The sequence below is a fragment of the Zootoca vivipara genome, chromosome 3 (assembly GCF_965207765.1).
Source record: "Zootoca vivipara chromosome 3, rZooViv2.hap1.1, whole genome shotgun sequence".
In the NCBI taxonomy this organism is placed as follows: Eukaryota; Metazoa; Chordata; class Lepidosauria; order Squamata; family Lacertidae; genus Zootoca; species Zootoca vivipara.
The window spans coordinates 72,203,162-72,217,284 of NC_142586.1; the positions used below are offsets into that span (position 1 = coordinate 72,203,162).

At 43.9% G+C, this 14,123-nt stretch overlaps 1 protein-coding gene across 1 annotated transcript in view; it reads right to left on the bottom strand.

Moving 5' to 3' along the window:
• Positions 1-3,221: 3,221 nt before the first annotated feature.
• The window catches only part of LOC118081899 (polypeptide N-acetylgalactosaminyltransferase 2), a 67,614-nt gene continuing 56,712 nt past the window's right edge, over positions 3,222-14,123 (bottom strand). The window contains exons 13-16 of the mRNA XM_035108474.3: positions 13,368-13,451; positions 10,750-10,876; positions 7,684-7,803; positions 3,222-6,146 (exon numbers count right to left, since the gene is read on the bottom strand). Of these exons, the coding sequence (XP_034964365.1) occupies positions 5,991-6,146; positions 7,684-7,803; positions 10,750-10,876; positions 13,368-13,451 (487 nt within the window). The 3' untranslated portion in view covers positions 3,222-5,990. The remainder of the gene's footprint in view (positions 6,147-7,683; positions 7,804-10,749; positions 10,877-13,367; positions 13,452-14,123) is intronic.

Below are 14,123 nucleotides of genomic sequence, written 5' to 3' on the forward strand. Positions count from 1 at the left end.
TCGGAAGTCGAACACCTTGAGACTCAAACATTTTGGCTCCTGAACGCCGCAAACCTGGAAGTGAGTGTTCCGGTTTGCAAATGTTTTTTGGAACCTGAACGTCCAACGCAGCTTCCGATTGGCTGCAGGAGCATCCTGCAGCCAATCAGAAGCTGTGCCTTGATTTTTGAACGTTTTGGAAGTCAAATGGACTTCCGGAACGGATTCCATTTGACTTCCGAGGTACCACTGTATTTCTATTTTTTAAAAGCATACCAAGTGGGGTATGTAGACATGATTTGCTAGCCACAAGATGCAGCAGGCTCAAGTGGAGCCGGAACTAGGAACTGGTTGCTCACGCTGCTGTGCTGGGAAGCCAAATTACAATTCTTGATTCATGCTGTCCAGCTAAAAATATCTGAACACATGGCTGAAGATATCATGTGTCCCTGTCATTGGCAAAGGCACCAGCAATAACCACACATTAGATCTGACAATTCGGCACGGGAGATTTCACTGGAAGAAAGGCATAGGACACACACAACCAATTAGGCAAGCATTATGTGCAATGATTGCAGAAACACTGGAATGCATCCAACTGTGGCTTTACGTTAGTGCCAGGCACTTCCATTTGCACAATGCAGTGGTAATTGGCAAAAACTGTTTATCTCATCTTATGCACAGAAGCCACTCTTGGGCACAATCCAGTCTGTTTCTGTAACTCAATGAATTCTATCTCATCCACAATGGCTATAATTATTAGAGCTCATATCTGTTAAGTCACATGTTGTGACATTGGGAATGTAACAGTTTCAGCAGTGTAATAATAGTTTTTGCATTGATACACCACCTTTCCACCAAGGCCCCCAAGGTTTGCAGTACTTACATGCAGGAACATGGTTGCTTTCCTTCTTAAGAAAGGACAGGGAGCACGTGGACCTCCTGATATTGTTGGACTCCCAATTTCTATCAACCGCAGTCAGCTACAGGATGACGAAGGCTGTGCATCTAGGGTTACAGGTTACCCACTCCTACTCTGAGAGTAGTGCTGCGTGGTCCAATTTCTAAAAAGGTCGGCGTTTTTCTGCCTCGTTAGGAAATCTTTAGAACTGGATGGGTGCAGGATTTTGATTTTACCTTATCACAGCAAGGTGACCGCGGACAAGGTGTGTTATTTCTTTCTGGTAAACATTTCACCAGCCCTGTGCAGCCTCCCTGGCTGTCCACACCATCTGAGGGAAGAGTGGCTTCGTGGTCTCTTCCCCAGGGCTTTAATGGGCACCTGGGCAGGCTGCAGTCCATTTGTAGAATGAAAAGCAAGGGCACTCACAGGTAAGTGCAACAACAACAAAAACCCTCTGCACCCGACCCATTAGAATTGGAGGAAAAATATATCTTGGTAAGTTTTGAATGGAATTTATTTTCTCAATAACTGGCGAAGGGTTTTCATTAAAGCCCCAAACAATTATCCCCCATGCCACCCTACAGGATAATAAAGCTCTCTAGATTGTAATCTACACTGGAGGGTTTCCCAATCCTCTGAAGCAGATTTGGGCGATGCAGGAGAGAAGAGGGGGGAAGTCCACCAATGCAAGGACACCATTGACTACAATTGTGCCTAGCATTTTGATTCCCTGCTTGGGCAAGGGAGAGTAAATTATGGTTCTCAACAGCAAGCATCGATTGTGAAGGGCATACATGTGGCAGAGTTATAGGTAGGGAGGTGAGAACAGGTGAGAACACTGGAAATCTACTACCTGGCAGGCCAACTATTGCTCTGCAATCCCTTCACTTTTCCAGATACTTGGTTCTGGATATTGACCCCACCTCCAGGAAATAGCAACAGGCTATTCTAACATTTGATACAAATAGCGTCTCAGCTGTGGCTTGATGGGAAAGTTAAGGGGAGCCCAAGTTGTCCTGAGCAAAGAAAGGCAAACTTACACAACTTGAAATCTGTTTCAAAGTTGTGATGAACTTCAGCAGGTGTTACAGATAGTAATATAGTATTACATTAGTAGAAATGGCAAGGAATTGGAGGAGGTGGAAATAGAATGTTTCTGGTAAGGAACGTAGCTTCCTCTTCAATCTACATTAGATGCAACCATACTGTCTAGTGGCCACGGTGGAAGCCTTCTACCTTCAGCAACTCATGAAACAAATTCATGAAATCAAATCCAAAGCACCATGAACCAATTCAAAGCATCCTTGGTGTTTTTCAAATCCATGACAAATCTCTTTGGAAACGAAGAGAGATTCAGAAGCGGTTTCAGATACAGCGTGAATGTTTGCTGTTCAAAGTAAAATCAAAAGACCCAATCAAACGGATGCACCTCCCTGATTGGAAATGCCTCAAGCATTCTTTGGATCTGCAAAATTGGTTTACAAAAACACAGGCCTGGTTTGCCTATTAAACTATAGCTTATATGAAAAACTTAGGATTCGTGTGAATGAGCAGCATGCTGGTGCAAAAGTCCCTGCAGTGTGCCTCCCCCACCTTTCTTCACCGCATGGAAGAAACAAACCAGGAGCTGGCTTTTTAAAAATGTGCAGACTAGTGCTTGTAGTTTATTACTTGTGTAACAAAACACAAATGTACCGCCATGGCTTGTTAGGAGAGAAGCCACCCACAAGGTCCACATGTAATGGCAATCCAGCCTCTTTTGGTTCACTCCATTCAGGAAAGGAAGCAGCGCGGAGGAATGCTGCACACGTTCACTTTAAAACCATAGTTGAATTTAATTTATGGTTAAAAGCAATGTCCGAACTAAGTCACCGTTAAGAACGCTGGCTAGCCAAGGAGATCAAGTGGTCTGAAGTTCATGTATTCTGGGGCCAGTTCCTGACTTACCTTCCAAGTTCCGGACTGCAGAATCCGGGACCGGCAGCCATTTGACACCGGAAGTTGCGTCAATGTAACTTCCGGTGTCGCTTTGCCCTTCTATGGGCACCAAAAATGGCCGCCGCCAACACCGGAAGTCACGTCTATGCACTTCCGGACATGCGTAGATGCGACTTTTGAAACTGGCGGCGGCCATTTTTTGTGCCCATAGAAGGGCAAATCGGAAAGAAAAAAAATGGCCGCCGGCAGGAGAAAATAACGGAGAAAAACGGGAGACGAAGTGATACGGGGGAACCACTGGGAAAAGGTAAGTAAAAAAGGGGTTTTCCCGGGGAAAACGGGAGAGTTGGCAGCTATGGTTCCTGAGTGTACACAAAAACAGAATGGCAGCAAACCTTGCTATCTTATCTATAAAGTATTTATTTCCTTAAGTTAAACAAACAGGTTTTTTTTCAAGGATGGTTTCCATCTATAAAATGAACAAAGTACAAGCTCTGTACAGCAGATTTTAAAGAACCAACTGAAACGACAGTTTCCAAATGACATCTGATTTGCAAAAGAAAATTGACATGTACCCCCATCATTTTTGCTTTGAAGACACTCAGATAAGGTTAGCACAGATAGCATTGCAATGTTTCCAGGTCTCCTAGTGATTTATTATAAAAGGAAGCGGGGTAGGGGTGGGGGAGAGATGTTGGCTATTTCTGATACCTAAGGTCAGTATCTGCCACTGGCTGCAACGGCACACCCTCCGTTCATGTCAAAGGTTTTCACACAGTGCCCCTTAGTACACCCCACTGACAGAGGATCTGTGCAGCAGCAGTCGTTGGTGCATAGCACCAGAAATCCATAGACTTTAAAAAAAGCATGAAGTCACAGTAAATAACTTTGGCACACTGTGTCATGTAAACATAGCTAACACCACATTACCCTATTTCCATTCTCATCCATCACCCACAATTTGCGGTCTCAGCATGGAGATACTGTCTGCGTAGGATCTCTAGAATTTTAAGAACATATTCTCATTTTATAATACATAGACGACATTAGAGTTTCTGGAGCGGGGAGATATTATTAATAAAACTTACTAGCAACTGTGGTTAGGTTAACAGTCAAGGCAGAAAACTTCTATTATTTTAGAAAACAGCAGCTGGTTTGCCTGCTAGCTTTTAAATCACAAAAAAGGTTAATATTTTAGCTCCCCTTCATTAAGATGTTTTCCCAAAAGCACTCGATTATAACCAGTTGGCTGTATAGTTGTGAGTTGAATGCATATTCCCTCAAATATTAAAATATCACCATCTTCATCTTCACTAATATTTTTCATGTCAAGTGTTGGGTGGCTGAAAATAAAGCGAATCTTGAAAAACTCAAGTCCAAAGTTTCTCTCTTTTTGTTGCCAAGGTCGTATGTATATAGGATATACATGGGAAGTTGCAGTGTGGCAGAAGGAAATTTGGTCTGGAAGAGGATTATATGCACAAATCCACATTCAAGGAAAAAGCAATGTGGATTCAAACCATGTAGAATTCATATGACACCTCCGAATACTACCTGCAGAGATCACAAGCATGTCATATAACAGTTCATCAGCCTGTTTTAAACCGGTACGGCAAATGTCAAAGCCTTTGTGTCAATGGAAGCATTTTGTGGCAAATACTGCAGCTATAAGGGAAAATACAGTTCATGGAACACTCTTCAGACCTATGTAGCTGGAAGAGAACACTGTCAAAACATGATTGCATAATAATTTGTCTTTGTCCTTTGTAATCACCAGAGGGCACCGTTAAAATCTTACATAAGCTGTGTTTTTAAGAAAGGGGGAGGGGGAATTTACAGGCAAAGATGTCAGCATTACCTTGATATAAAAACAGCAGTTGGATTGAAATGGCTCTTTCCAATGTACTCAGATTATTTTCCTCCAGCCAAGTTTGAAACACCAGGTTTTTTTTTTTAAAAAAAAACAGGACACAGGTGTAAAGAAAAAGCCCAGACCATGACAACCCCTGCCCCCCCAAAAGCAGAGGCGTAACAGCTGAAATGTTGATATTCAGTAGGTAGCTGCCCATGCTTCCACGAGAAGGCTATTGTGATCTTGTGCTGTCAGAGAACTTTTTAAAAGAAGCATGTATTGATAAGAACACAACCTGAAGACTAAACCCTCCCAGCTGCATTATTTAAAGAAGGCCAAACTAATCTTTTTAAGTAGCCCAAAATTGCCCAATACAAATACCAAGTTTATAGGTATCCAGAGCGCATGGCATGAATTCCCCAACCGGAGGTGACAATGCTGGTGAGATGAAGCATGCGAGCTCCTTTCTGCCACTTGATCACCCTCCTCTGCAGAGGTCCGGCATTTCCCAGGAGGAGGAAGCGCAAAAAATAAAATAAAAAAATAGGCACACTCCACAAAGCAGAAACATCCAGTGTTTGCATGAACACAACTCAGCAGCACAAACCTGCATCTTCACAAAGTTTTGTTCTTCTACCAACTGTCCAGTCCACTTCCCAGAAAAGTGTTAAATTGCTTTTCTTTGTTCTGTTTGTTTTTGGGATAAATTACAGGATGGTGAAAAATTGATAGAAAGTTGAAAATTTTGACAATATATATTTTATATATATATATTTATATATAAACATATATAATGTTTATATTTAAGAGTTCTGTCATAGAAAAGTCCATGGTGAAATATACCAAGTACACATGGCAAAAAACCTTCAAAATGCTTTGATTTCTGGAAACCATGAACACTGATTTCTATGTAAAATGGAGACTGCCAATGATCTTCTCCAAACATTTTGCTTCCCTCCCCATCAGTCCCTCCCTCCCTCCCTCTCTCCCACCCTCCCCCTCTTCTGTGTGTTGAAATCAGTTTCCTACTACTGTACATCTGTTTTTTCCTAGGAATCTTATTCATCTGCTGTGGAAGGATTTAGCTTGATGCTGGAAAGGAACTGGTGAGCCTTTGCGGTGGAAGGGAGCGAGTCGTGCAGCAGCTACGTTGGACCAGGCAATGGCACGGTCCCCAGTTCGCTTGCTTCCCTTTTGTTCACTTGTCGCCTACTTTCAGACAAAGATGGAATACTGAGGTATATAAAGTATCAGTAATGCAATCAAAATGTTGCCCAAGGTTTCGGAAACGGGAACAGTCCTCCTGAGCAAGCCCTACTACTGCTGCAGGTTCAGCGTGAACTTCCACTGCTGCGATAGCGAGGGATTGCAGACTTCAACCGTCAGACCACCGTTTTTGGCATTTCGGCTGTCTAAGCAGAGGTTACTGCCCACATGCCTCAGTTTTGCGTTGCTTTCAATCTGTTCCCATTTCTAGAAGAAGAAGAAGAAGAAGAAGAAGAAGAAGAAGAAGAAGAAGAAGAAGAAGAAGAAGAAGAAGAAGAAGAAGAAGAAGAAGAAGAAGAAGAAGATTTAAATGTTATTGCACTTAGATAAATGTTGATTTTAAAGCCCAGTATTTTCTAGGGTTATTTTGTCTACCATCTATTTTCCATACAGCAAATAATTTTAAGTCCTTAAAGTCATTACTGTTAAATTTACTTTGCAAACCCACTGTGGCTGTAAATTTTCCTTTAGTATTGTTCACATAAACTTCCCAAATGGAAGCTGAAAGCCCCTGGAATACTAGAGTGGGAGATTAAATGCTGGGAGGTGAATGAAACCTAAGTGGCGGTGGTGGCGCCCGCGCTGTGGAACGCCCTCCCATCAGATGTCGGAGAGAAAAACAGCTACCAGATTTTTAGAAGACATCTGAAGGCAGCCCTGTTTAGGGAGGCTTTTAATGTTTAATAGATTATTTTATTTCATTTTCTGTTGGAAGCCGCCCAGATGGGCGGGGTATAAATAATAAATTATTATTATTATTATTATTATTATTATTATTATTATTATTATTATTATATAAGGATTTATTTATTTCTACTGCTTGTGGAATGCTCTCCCCAGGGAGGCTTACCTGGCACCTTCATTATATATCATTCCTCTTCAACCAGGCCTTTGGCTGAATAACATCCTATCTCCACCCCCATCATTCAGCCCAGACACCAAGTTCCAGTGCAGAGGGCCTTCGGGCGGTTCCCTCATTGCGAGAAGTGAGGTTACAGGGAACCAGACAGAGGGCCTTCTCGGTAGTGGCACCCACCCTGTGGAACGCCCTCCCATCAGATGTCAAGGAAATAAACAACTATCCGACTTTTAGAAGACATCTGAAGGCAGCCCTGTTTAGGGAAGTTTTTAATATTTAATGCTGTACTGTTTTTAACAATCGATTGGGAGCTGCCCAGAGTGGCTGGGGAAACTCGGCCAGATGGGCAGGGTATAAATAAATTGTTGTTGCTGTTGTTGTTCTTATTATTATTAAATGTGTTTGTGAGAGTGGGTGATGGGGTTATTGTTTTGGTTTTAATATGTTTTTATTGTTTTATGTTGTATTTATATGCTGTGAACTTCCCTGAGATCAAAGTATGAAGGGCAGTATACTACTACTGTTGTTCTTTAGTAGTTTAGTTGTGTCTGACTCTTCGTGACCCCATGGACCAGAGCATGCCAGGCACTCCTGTCTTCCACTGCCTCCTGCAGTTTGGTCAAACTCATGTTAGTATACTACTACTAGTACTACTACTACTAATAATAATACAATGAGTCTCACAGCAGCCAACCCAATGGGCAAAGTGATTCAGTGACACAAACCCTAACACTGCTCTACTGCCAGAAATCCATGTATAATATCCTATGGAAAGGTAGGAGGCAGAACAAGGCACAGGGAAGAGTAATAAATAACTACAAGGGCGCACATGGTATTGGTGTGCTCTCAGCCCTATTTGCACATGGCTGTATTCTGTGTACTGACCTGTCTACCATCATTTTCTCTACAGCCCTGAAGTTTAATGAGTGAGCCAGGAGCTCGGTCTACAACAGTAAGGCACAAATCCATATGTTTCACTGACTTGTCCTTTGTTAAGGCCCATTCCTGCAACAGAAAGGAAATGACATATAGTTATATCCATGCAGAATGCTTGCAAAACATTTCATTTACTTGTTACAAAATTCTTCTAATACAAGAAAAGGCTCTTACAAAGACAGAAGTGTCTGTTCTGAAATGCAAATTGTGGTATTCCCCACCACCACCACCACCACCACCTAGGGAGAAACATTTGAGAACTCTGCCCCAATGATTTTAGATGGTGCTTTGGAATCCAATATTAATCCTGGAATTGTGAATCTGTAAGTTACCAGAAGCGGCTTTGTCATGCTGGCCACATGACCTGGAATCTGTACGCCAGCTCCCTTGGCCAATAATACGTGATGAGCGCCGCAACCCCAGAATCGGTCATGACTGGACCTAATGGTCAGGGGTCCATTTACCTTTACCTTTAAGTGCAATACAGCTTTAAGATGAACTGGAGACAGTTGTCCTATACTGCCCTCTGCTGGCGGCACAGCACACCATCATACAACTGGATCCTACCTTCTGGGAATATCTAAATGTATTGAATGAATTTTAAGGTTTTGCTTCACCCCTAAGAAAGTAAGAAGCAGGAAAGACTCATAGACAACGTTTGAACTGCCAGTGACATTTTACACCCCTCTCTCTTATAAAACATGCATTTCAGCACATAAGGTAAAGGTCCCCTGGACAGTTAAGTCAAGTCAAAGACGACTATAGGGTTGCAGCGCTCATCTTGATTTTCAGGCTGAGAGAGCCGGCGTTTGTCCACAGACAGCTTTCTGGGTCATGTGGCCAGCAGGACTAAACCGCTTCTGGTGCAACGGAACACTGTGACGGAAACCAGAGCGCACGGAAATGGTGTTTACCGTCCCGCCGCAGTGGTACCTATTTATTTACTTGCAGTGGCATGCTTTCAAAGTGCTAGGTTGGCAGGAGCTGGGACAGAGCAACGGGAGCTCACTCCATTGCAGGGATTTGAACCGCCAACCTTCCGATCGGCAAGCCCAAGAGGCTCAGTGGTTTAGACCACAACGCCACCCGCGTCCCTTTCAGCACGTACACCAGGCCATTGCTGATGAGTATCGGCCACATAGGTAATGCCTATTGAGGGTCTTGTTCCATCTTGAACTTGGCTTGAAGTGCAATTTCCCATCATTGGAGATGATCAAGATCTACGCCTCTGCTAACTACACTTTAAGCACCGGGCTCTTCCATAGGAATATTTCAAATGCAGAACTGCAGCAGCACCATGTCATTTTCAATAAAGAAACATGCAGCTTACTTCTGGGAAGTGGCAGCAAATGAAATCTGATTGTACTACGAGTCAGATTAGGACAAAGGCACCACCAAGCAATTGACATGACTAATGGGGTTTTGCAAAGAAGCCATTTGGTAACAGTGTTTTAAAATGATTAATGCGCAAGCCAGCCCCTGAATTAAAAATACTGAAAAACTATGTGAAGCATGAGATACTAAAGGGTATTACAAGCATATCTTTTCCAAGTAGAAGGTTGTACGTTTAACAAACAATTATTCTTGGTTTTCATTCCGCCAGCTTAATTTTATTTCCCACATGATCTGACACGTCTAAGTGGAGACTCGTTCCTCAACTATTAAGGCAGCTTAAAGTATTTCCAAAATGTAGCAACACTCATAGCGAATGGGGAGGGAGACAGTGTGGAAAAAGATTGAGGCAAAACAAATGTAGAAAAAAGACTGTGGAAGAAAACAGCAGGCTAGGGTGGAGGGAAAGGAGGGCTAGAGAGAAGAAGAGAATGAGGGCTTCCAAGTTGCAGACAGCATGGGTAGCCAAGAGGAGAATGGAACAAGGAGGAGACATTTAATGAATGGCTGCAGTTAGAAAAAGATAAAATTTACAAGCTTAAGGAGAAGTAAGGGCCAGGAGCTAAAGGAAAGCGTTCTGCTTTGACAAAAAGGCAGGAGTGATCTGAATTGTGGGAACAAAAAAAGTGGGAGTTGGCTACTTTCCTTAAGTTCCACTACTCCTGCCTTTGACCACAAGATGGAGCTATTCCCAAACAATGACCTTCACAAGCCAAGGGAGAAAAGGCAACTGAAGTTGCAACACTAAGTTGCAAGATGAGAACAATTTCACTGTAACTCTGCTTCAGGAAAAGATGCCCACAGGTACTTAATGCATCCACTGCTTGAGGTCTGTTCTGTACTATTTTGTCTGGATTCAGTTTAGAGCACACTCCACTTCCCATTCAGCCCATGGAATTTGTGCTCCTGTATCCATGCCATATATTTTATTTCTTTTCACTCGGCCAAACAATCCCCCCATGCACTCCATGGGATATGGAAATAAATACGTAAGTTTATTGACATCACCTCTGCACATCATCTCAATGTGAAGCAAAAAGGCATGAATTTTGAAAATGTCAGCTTTGTGTTCTCTCGTTTAAGGCCCCATTTCATCGGTAGCTGTTTAATGATGTTTAACCCTGAGGTTCAAGAGCTGTTAATGGAAATCCGTGTTCTAAAAGTAAGAATGTCTCTCTCATACGCATATACACTCAACCAATTCATTCACCCACCTTATCCTCAACATGAAAAAAAAATGCTTGCAGGCAAAGTCTCAGAGGGATGAAGTAATACTTCAAATGTCTATATGTTAAGTTTCTGTATCTGCACAAACAATGAGAAGTTAAGTCTATTTACAGCCCGCAAAAGTTAAATTATCCAGTATCCTTTCGTTTGTCATGTCATATCCCCTTAACACAAGCGGAAATCCACAAAGCCATATTTGGCAAATGCCAGAAAGAAAAGTGACCAAAACACAATTTAACAAAATAGGCAGGTCTGAAAGACTTAAAAGAGTAATATAGTAATAAACCTACTTTCTTTGGGGTGATAAAGAATATAACATGTGATTTTCCCATCAGTCATGTTTCTGACATGTAGTGAATTTAATTTATTGCCACTTATGAACCTGTGATTACTAACCTGGTTTCCCCCGGCATTATGACATTCATAAACACCAACAACGCCATCTGCAAAATGGCCTAAAGTGTCAAGGCAATTGGTTCCTTGCTGCAAGGCCCCAAAAGCTATATCTTGGTGATCAGGTACCCTGAAAAGAAAAACACCACAAAATAGTTTAGAATTCCAAACATCCTTCAATATTAAAAACCACTCTATGTTTGAGTAAAATTCAGAGGCAACACAATGCAATTCTTTTCTAGAGCTTTCCTGTTGGTAGCTCTCTCAGCCGCCCCCAAAACTGCATTTTAAATTCCCCTGGATTTGAAGATAAATGACTCAACAGCAGCCAACTGCACCACAGGAAGTTTTCCAATAAGCAGTTCTTCTAACAACATTTATGGGGGTACAGCAGAGAGTAGAAAAATACTCAATGTGCTGTGCATCTCTCTGCCTTGTAACCTTGAATATAGGCATTCAAATTATTCTTTCAAATCCCACTTTCTCCCCATAACATACCCGATGAAGCAGCTAAAATAAACTGAACTGCATCCAGAATGACAATTGACAAGAGATGAGAAATTACTTCACACTGATCTGGTTTAAAGTACTGTCACGGCAGAAACTCCCAATGTGCCATAACTAAACATGAATTAGTTATTCCTCAATGTTTTTTCGCCCCGTCCAGTTAAATTCACATTTATATGTACAACAGGAAAAACATGGATTCTATCTACTTTAGTAATTATGAGTATGAAATAAGGAGTTGATCCCTCTCCCAGATTATTCCCCTAGAAGTGACCACACATAGAAGAAGAAAAATTATCCATGTGACTTTTATATAGTATGGGAAATACATGGCTTGAACCAGAAACTTTGTGGTTGGGACCCAGCCTAGTAAGCCATCTGGGTCTGTATATTCCGATCTTCAGCTGCTTTTTAGGTGCAGATGGGAATAGGGACATGAAATGTTAGCTTTTGTGATTGGCAAGCAGCAGCTGGCCTCTGAAGCAGCCTCCTAGTCCAGCCTAGGCTAAATGGCAGAAAGGCAACTTTGCTTCCTGTCCCAGCCAACAGTATAGGACACCACTTTGAACTCCTTAGATCAGGCATAGGCAAACTTGGCCCTCCAGATGTTCTGAGTCTACAATTCCCGTCATCGCTGACCACTGGTCCTGCTAGCTAGGGAGTTGTAGGCCAAAAACATCTGGAGGGCAGAGTTTGCCTATGCCTGCCTTAGATGAAAGGAAGGAAGGAATTAAATAAATAAATAAACATGTATATGCTACCGTGTTTCTCACATTTTAAGTCATGTCTTATATTTATTTTTACTCCAAAAAAACCCGCCATGGCTTATTTTCAGGGGATGTCTTATTTTTTTTTCTTAAGCTTTTTAATTTTTTAAGCTTTCAGAGTTTAGCTGGGTCGGGCTCGGTGCGGCGCGCGCTGCTTCCCTTGCCGGCTCCCGCTGGATCGGGGCTCTCCCTCTCTGAGATAACTACGAGCCCTTCTCCTCCTCACCCCCCAGTCGTGACACGGCCGCCGCGCGGGCTTCCTTACCCGGGTTGCAGTGCAGCGGCGAGGGCGGAGTGGCGACGGGCGACGAGGGGGCCGGGGAAGGCTGAAGCAAAGGCGGCGGCGGAGGCAGCGGCGGGTCTTTGGGGCCGCCAGCGCCCGGCGAAGGTGCAGCGGAAGGCGGCAGCATGAGGTAGCGATGCGGAGGGGGTAGGCAGCGCACGCAGAACGAGTGGAGGCACGGCAGCAGCTTGGGCCGCCGGCTCTGGATGTTCTGGCCGCACACCCCGCAAATGTCCAACAGGTTGAGCCGCGACTCTCCGTCGGCCCGGTCTGCGGGGCCTTGCTGGCTTTCAGCCTCGTTTTCCCCACCCATGGCGACAGGACCGGCCGCGGTGGGCCCTGCTCCTGCCATAGGCTCGTCCATTGTTCGGCGGCGGCGGCCATTTCAGGCGCGAAACGCCTCTCACCCAATGGCCGCTTCTGCTCTCACCCTCCCCCCGGCCTGCTCACAAGCGGAGCCCCGCCCCTTCACAACCGCTGGGAGCAAGCGACGTCGGTTGCTCGTCGGTGTGATTGGCAGGCTGTTCTGGGCTTGGTCGAATTCGGGGTGGAGGATTCATTCAAGAAAGAGCCGGCAAAGACAGCTGCGTGCGCTGTGCCGAGCCCCGACTCAGCGGGAGCCGGCAAGGACAGTAGTACGCACCGCGCAGAGTCCCGACTGAGCGGGACCCGGGAGAAACAGCAGCGCTCGGCGAGGCGCACGCTGCAAAACCGCCATGCAGACCTGCTCCCACCACTGCTCCCACTCAGCATGTCTTATTTTGGGGGGATGCCTTATATTTTATTGCCTCCAGAAAATCGTGCCATGTCTTATTTTATAGGGACATCTTAAAATGTGAGAAACACGGTACGTGTTGTGTTTTTAGTTTATCATGGATTTACAAAAGCAGCAAACCTATTCCTAGCAACACTGTCACACTTGATGTACAAGCTGCATTTTGAAGGTATTAAAACAGATGGACAAAAGTCACAAAATAAAAGTTTAATGAGGAAAGGATAGTCCCCCCCCCCCAATTTGCTGAAAGGCAACAGCAAACATCACTTGTATAAAATAGATCACTCACCTTAGCTCAGGGTACACATTTTCAAGATACCACTTGAATGGTTTGCAGTTAAGTCTCCTTCTCAACTCCATTCGGCTTTGAATACTATTGAGAGAAACAGTGTTTATCAGCTACCGTATATTAAATGAACTGTTGGTTCCTAACTCAAGGGTAGTTCTGTGTCGCTGGAGAAAGAGCATCACTCAGGGTGCCACCTTGTGGTCAAAGGCAGAAAAGAGAACTTGAGGGAAAGCTCCCAGAGTCCTAGCCAAGCTCCAACAGGTTGCTCAGACAAGACACAGAAACAGACACTTCCCTAACCATAACTAAATGGGAAAAGCTTGTTAAGCTGGATAAACTATGGTGATTAATTGGAGCAGCCCAAAACAGGGCTAGACCTGATGCCCCTCATCCAGCAACACAGAACTACCTTTCAGGCATGAACCAATGCTTCTTTCTCTTGCTGCTGGAGAAGAGCTTCAGTGAGGAACATGTTAAATAGAAAGTATGAGGTTTGTTCTTCCACCCGAGATCCCTCAACTCCACTCCCCCGGATCATATTCAGGGTTAACGAAGGGATCCAGTGAGCCCAGTGCTGGTGCTAGAGGAGGGTGTTGCAATAATGGATAAATGTTAGCTGTCCCTTGCGGACTGTCAAAAGGGTTAAGGGAGCCTGGAGCAAGTTCAGTCTGATGTGGGGGGGGGGGCTGAATGTGGATGGGAGACCCTTTTGTTGTGGAGCTGCAACTGTCTGTTCTGTGAAGGTTTTGCTGCAGG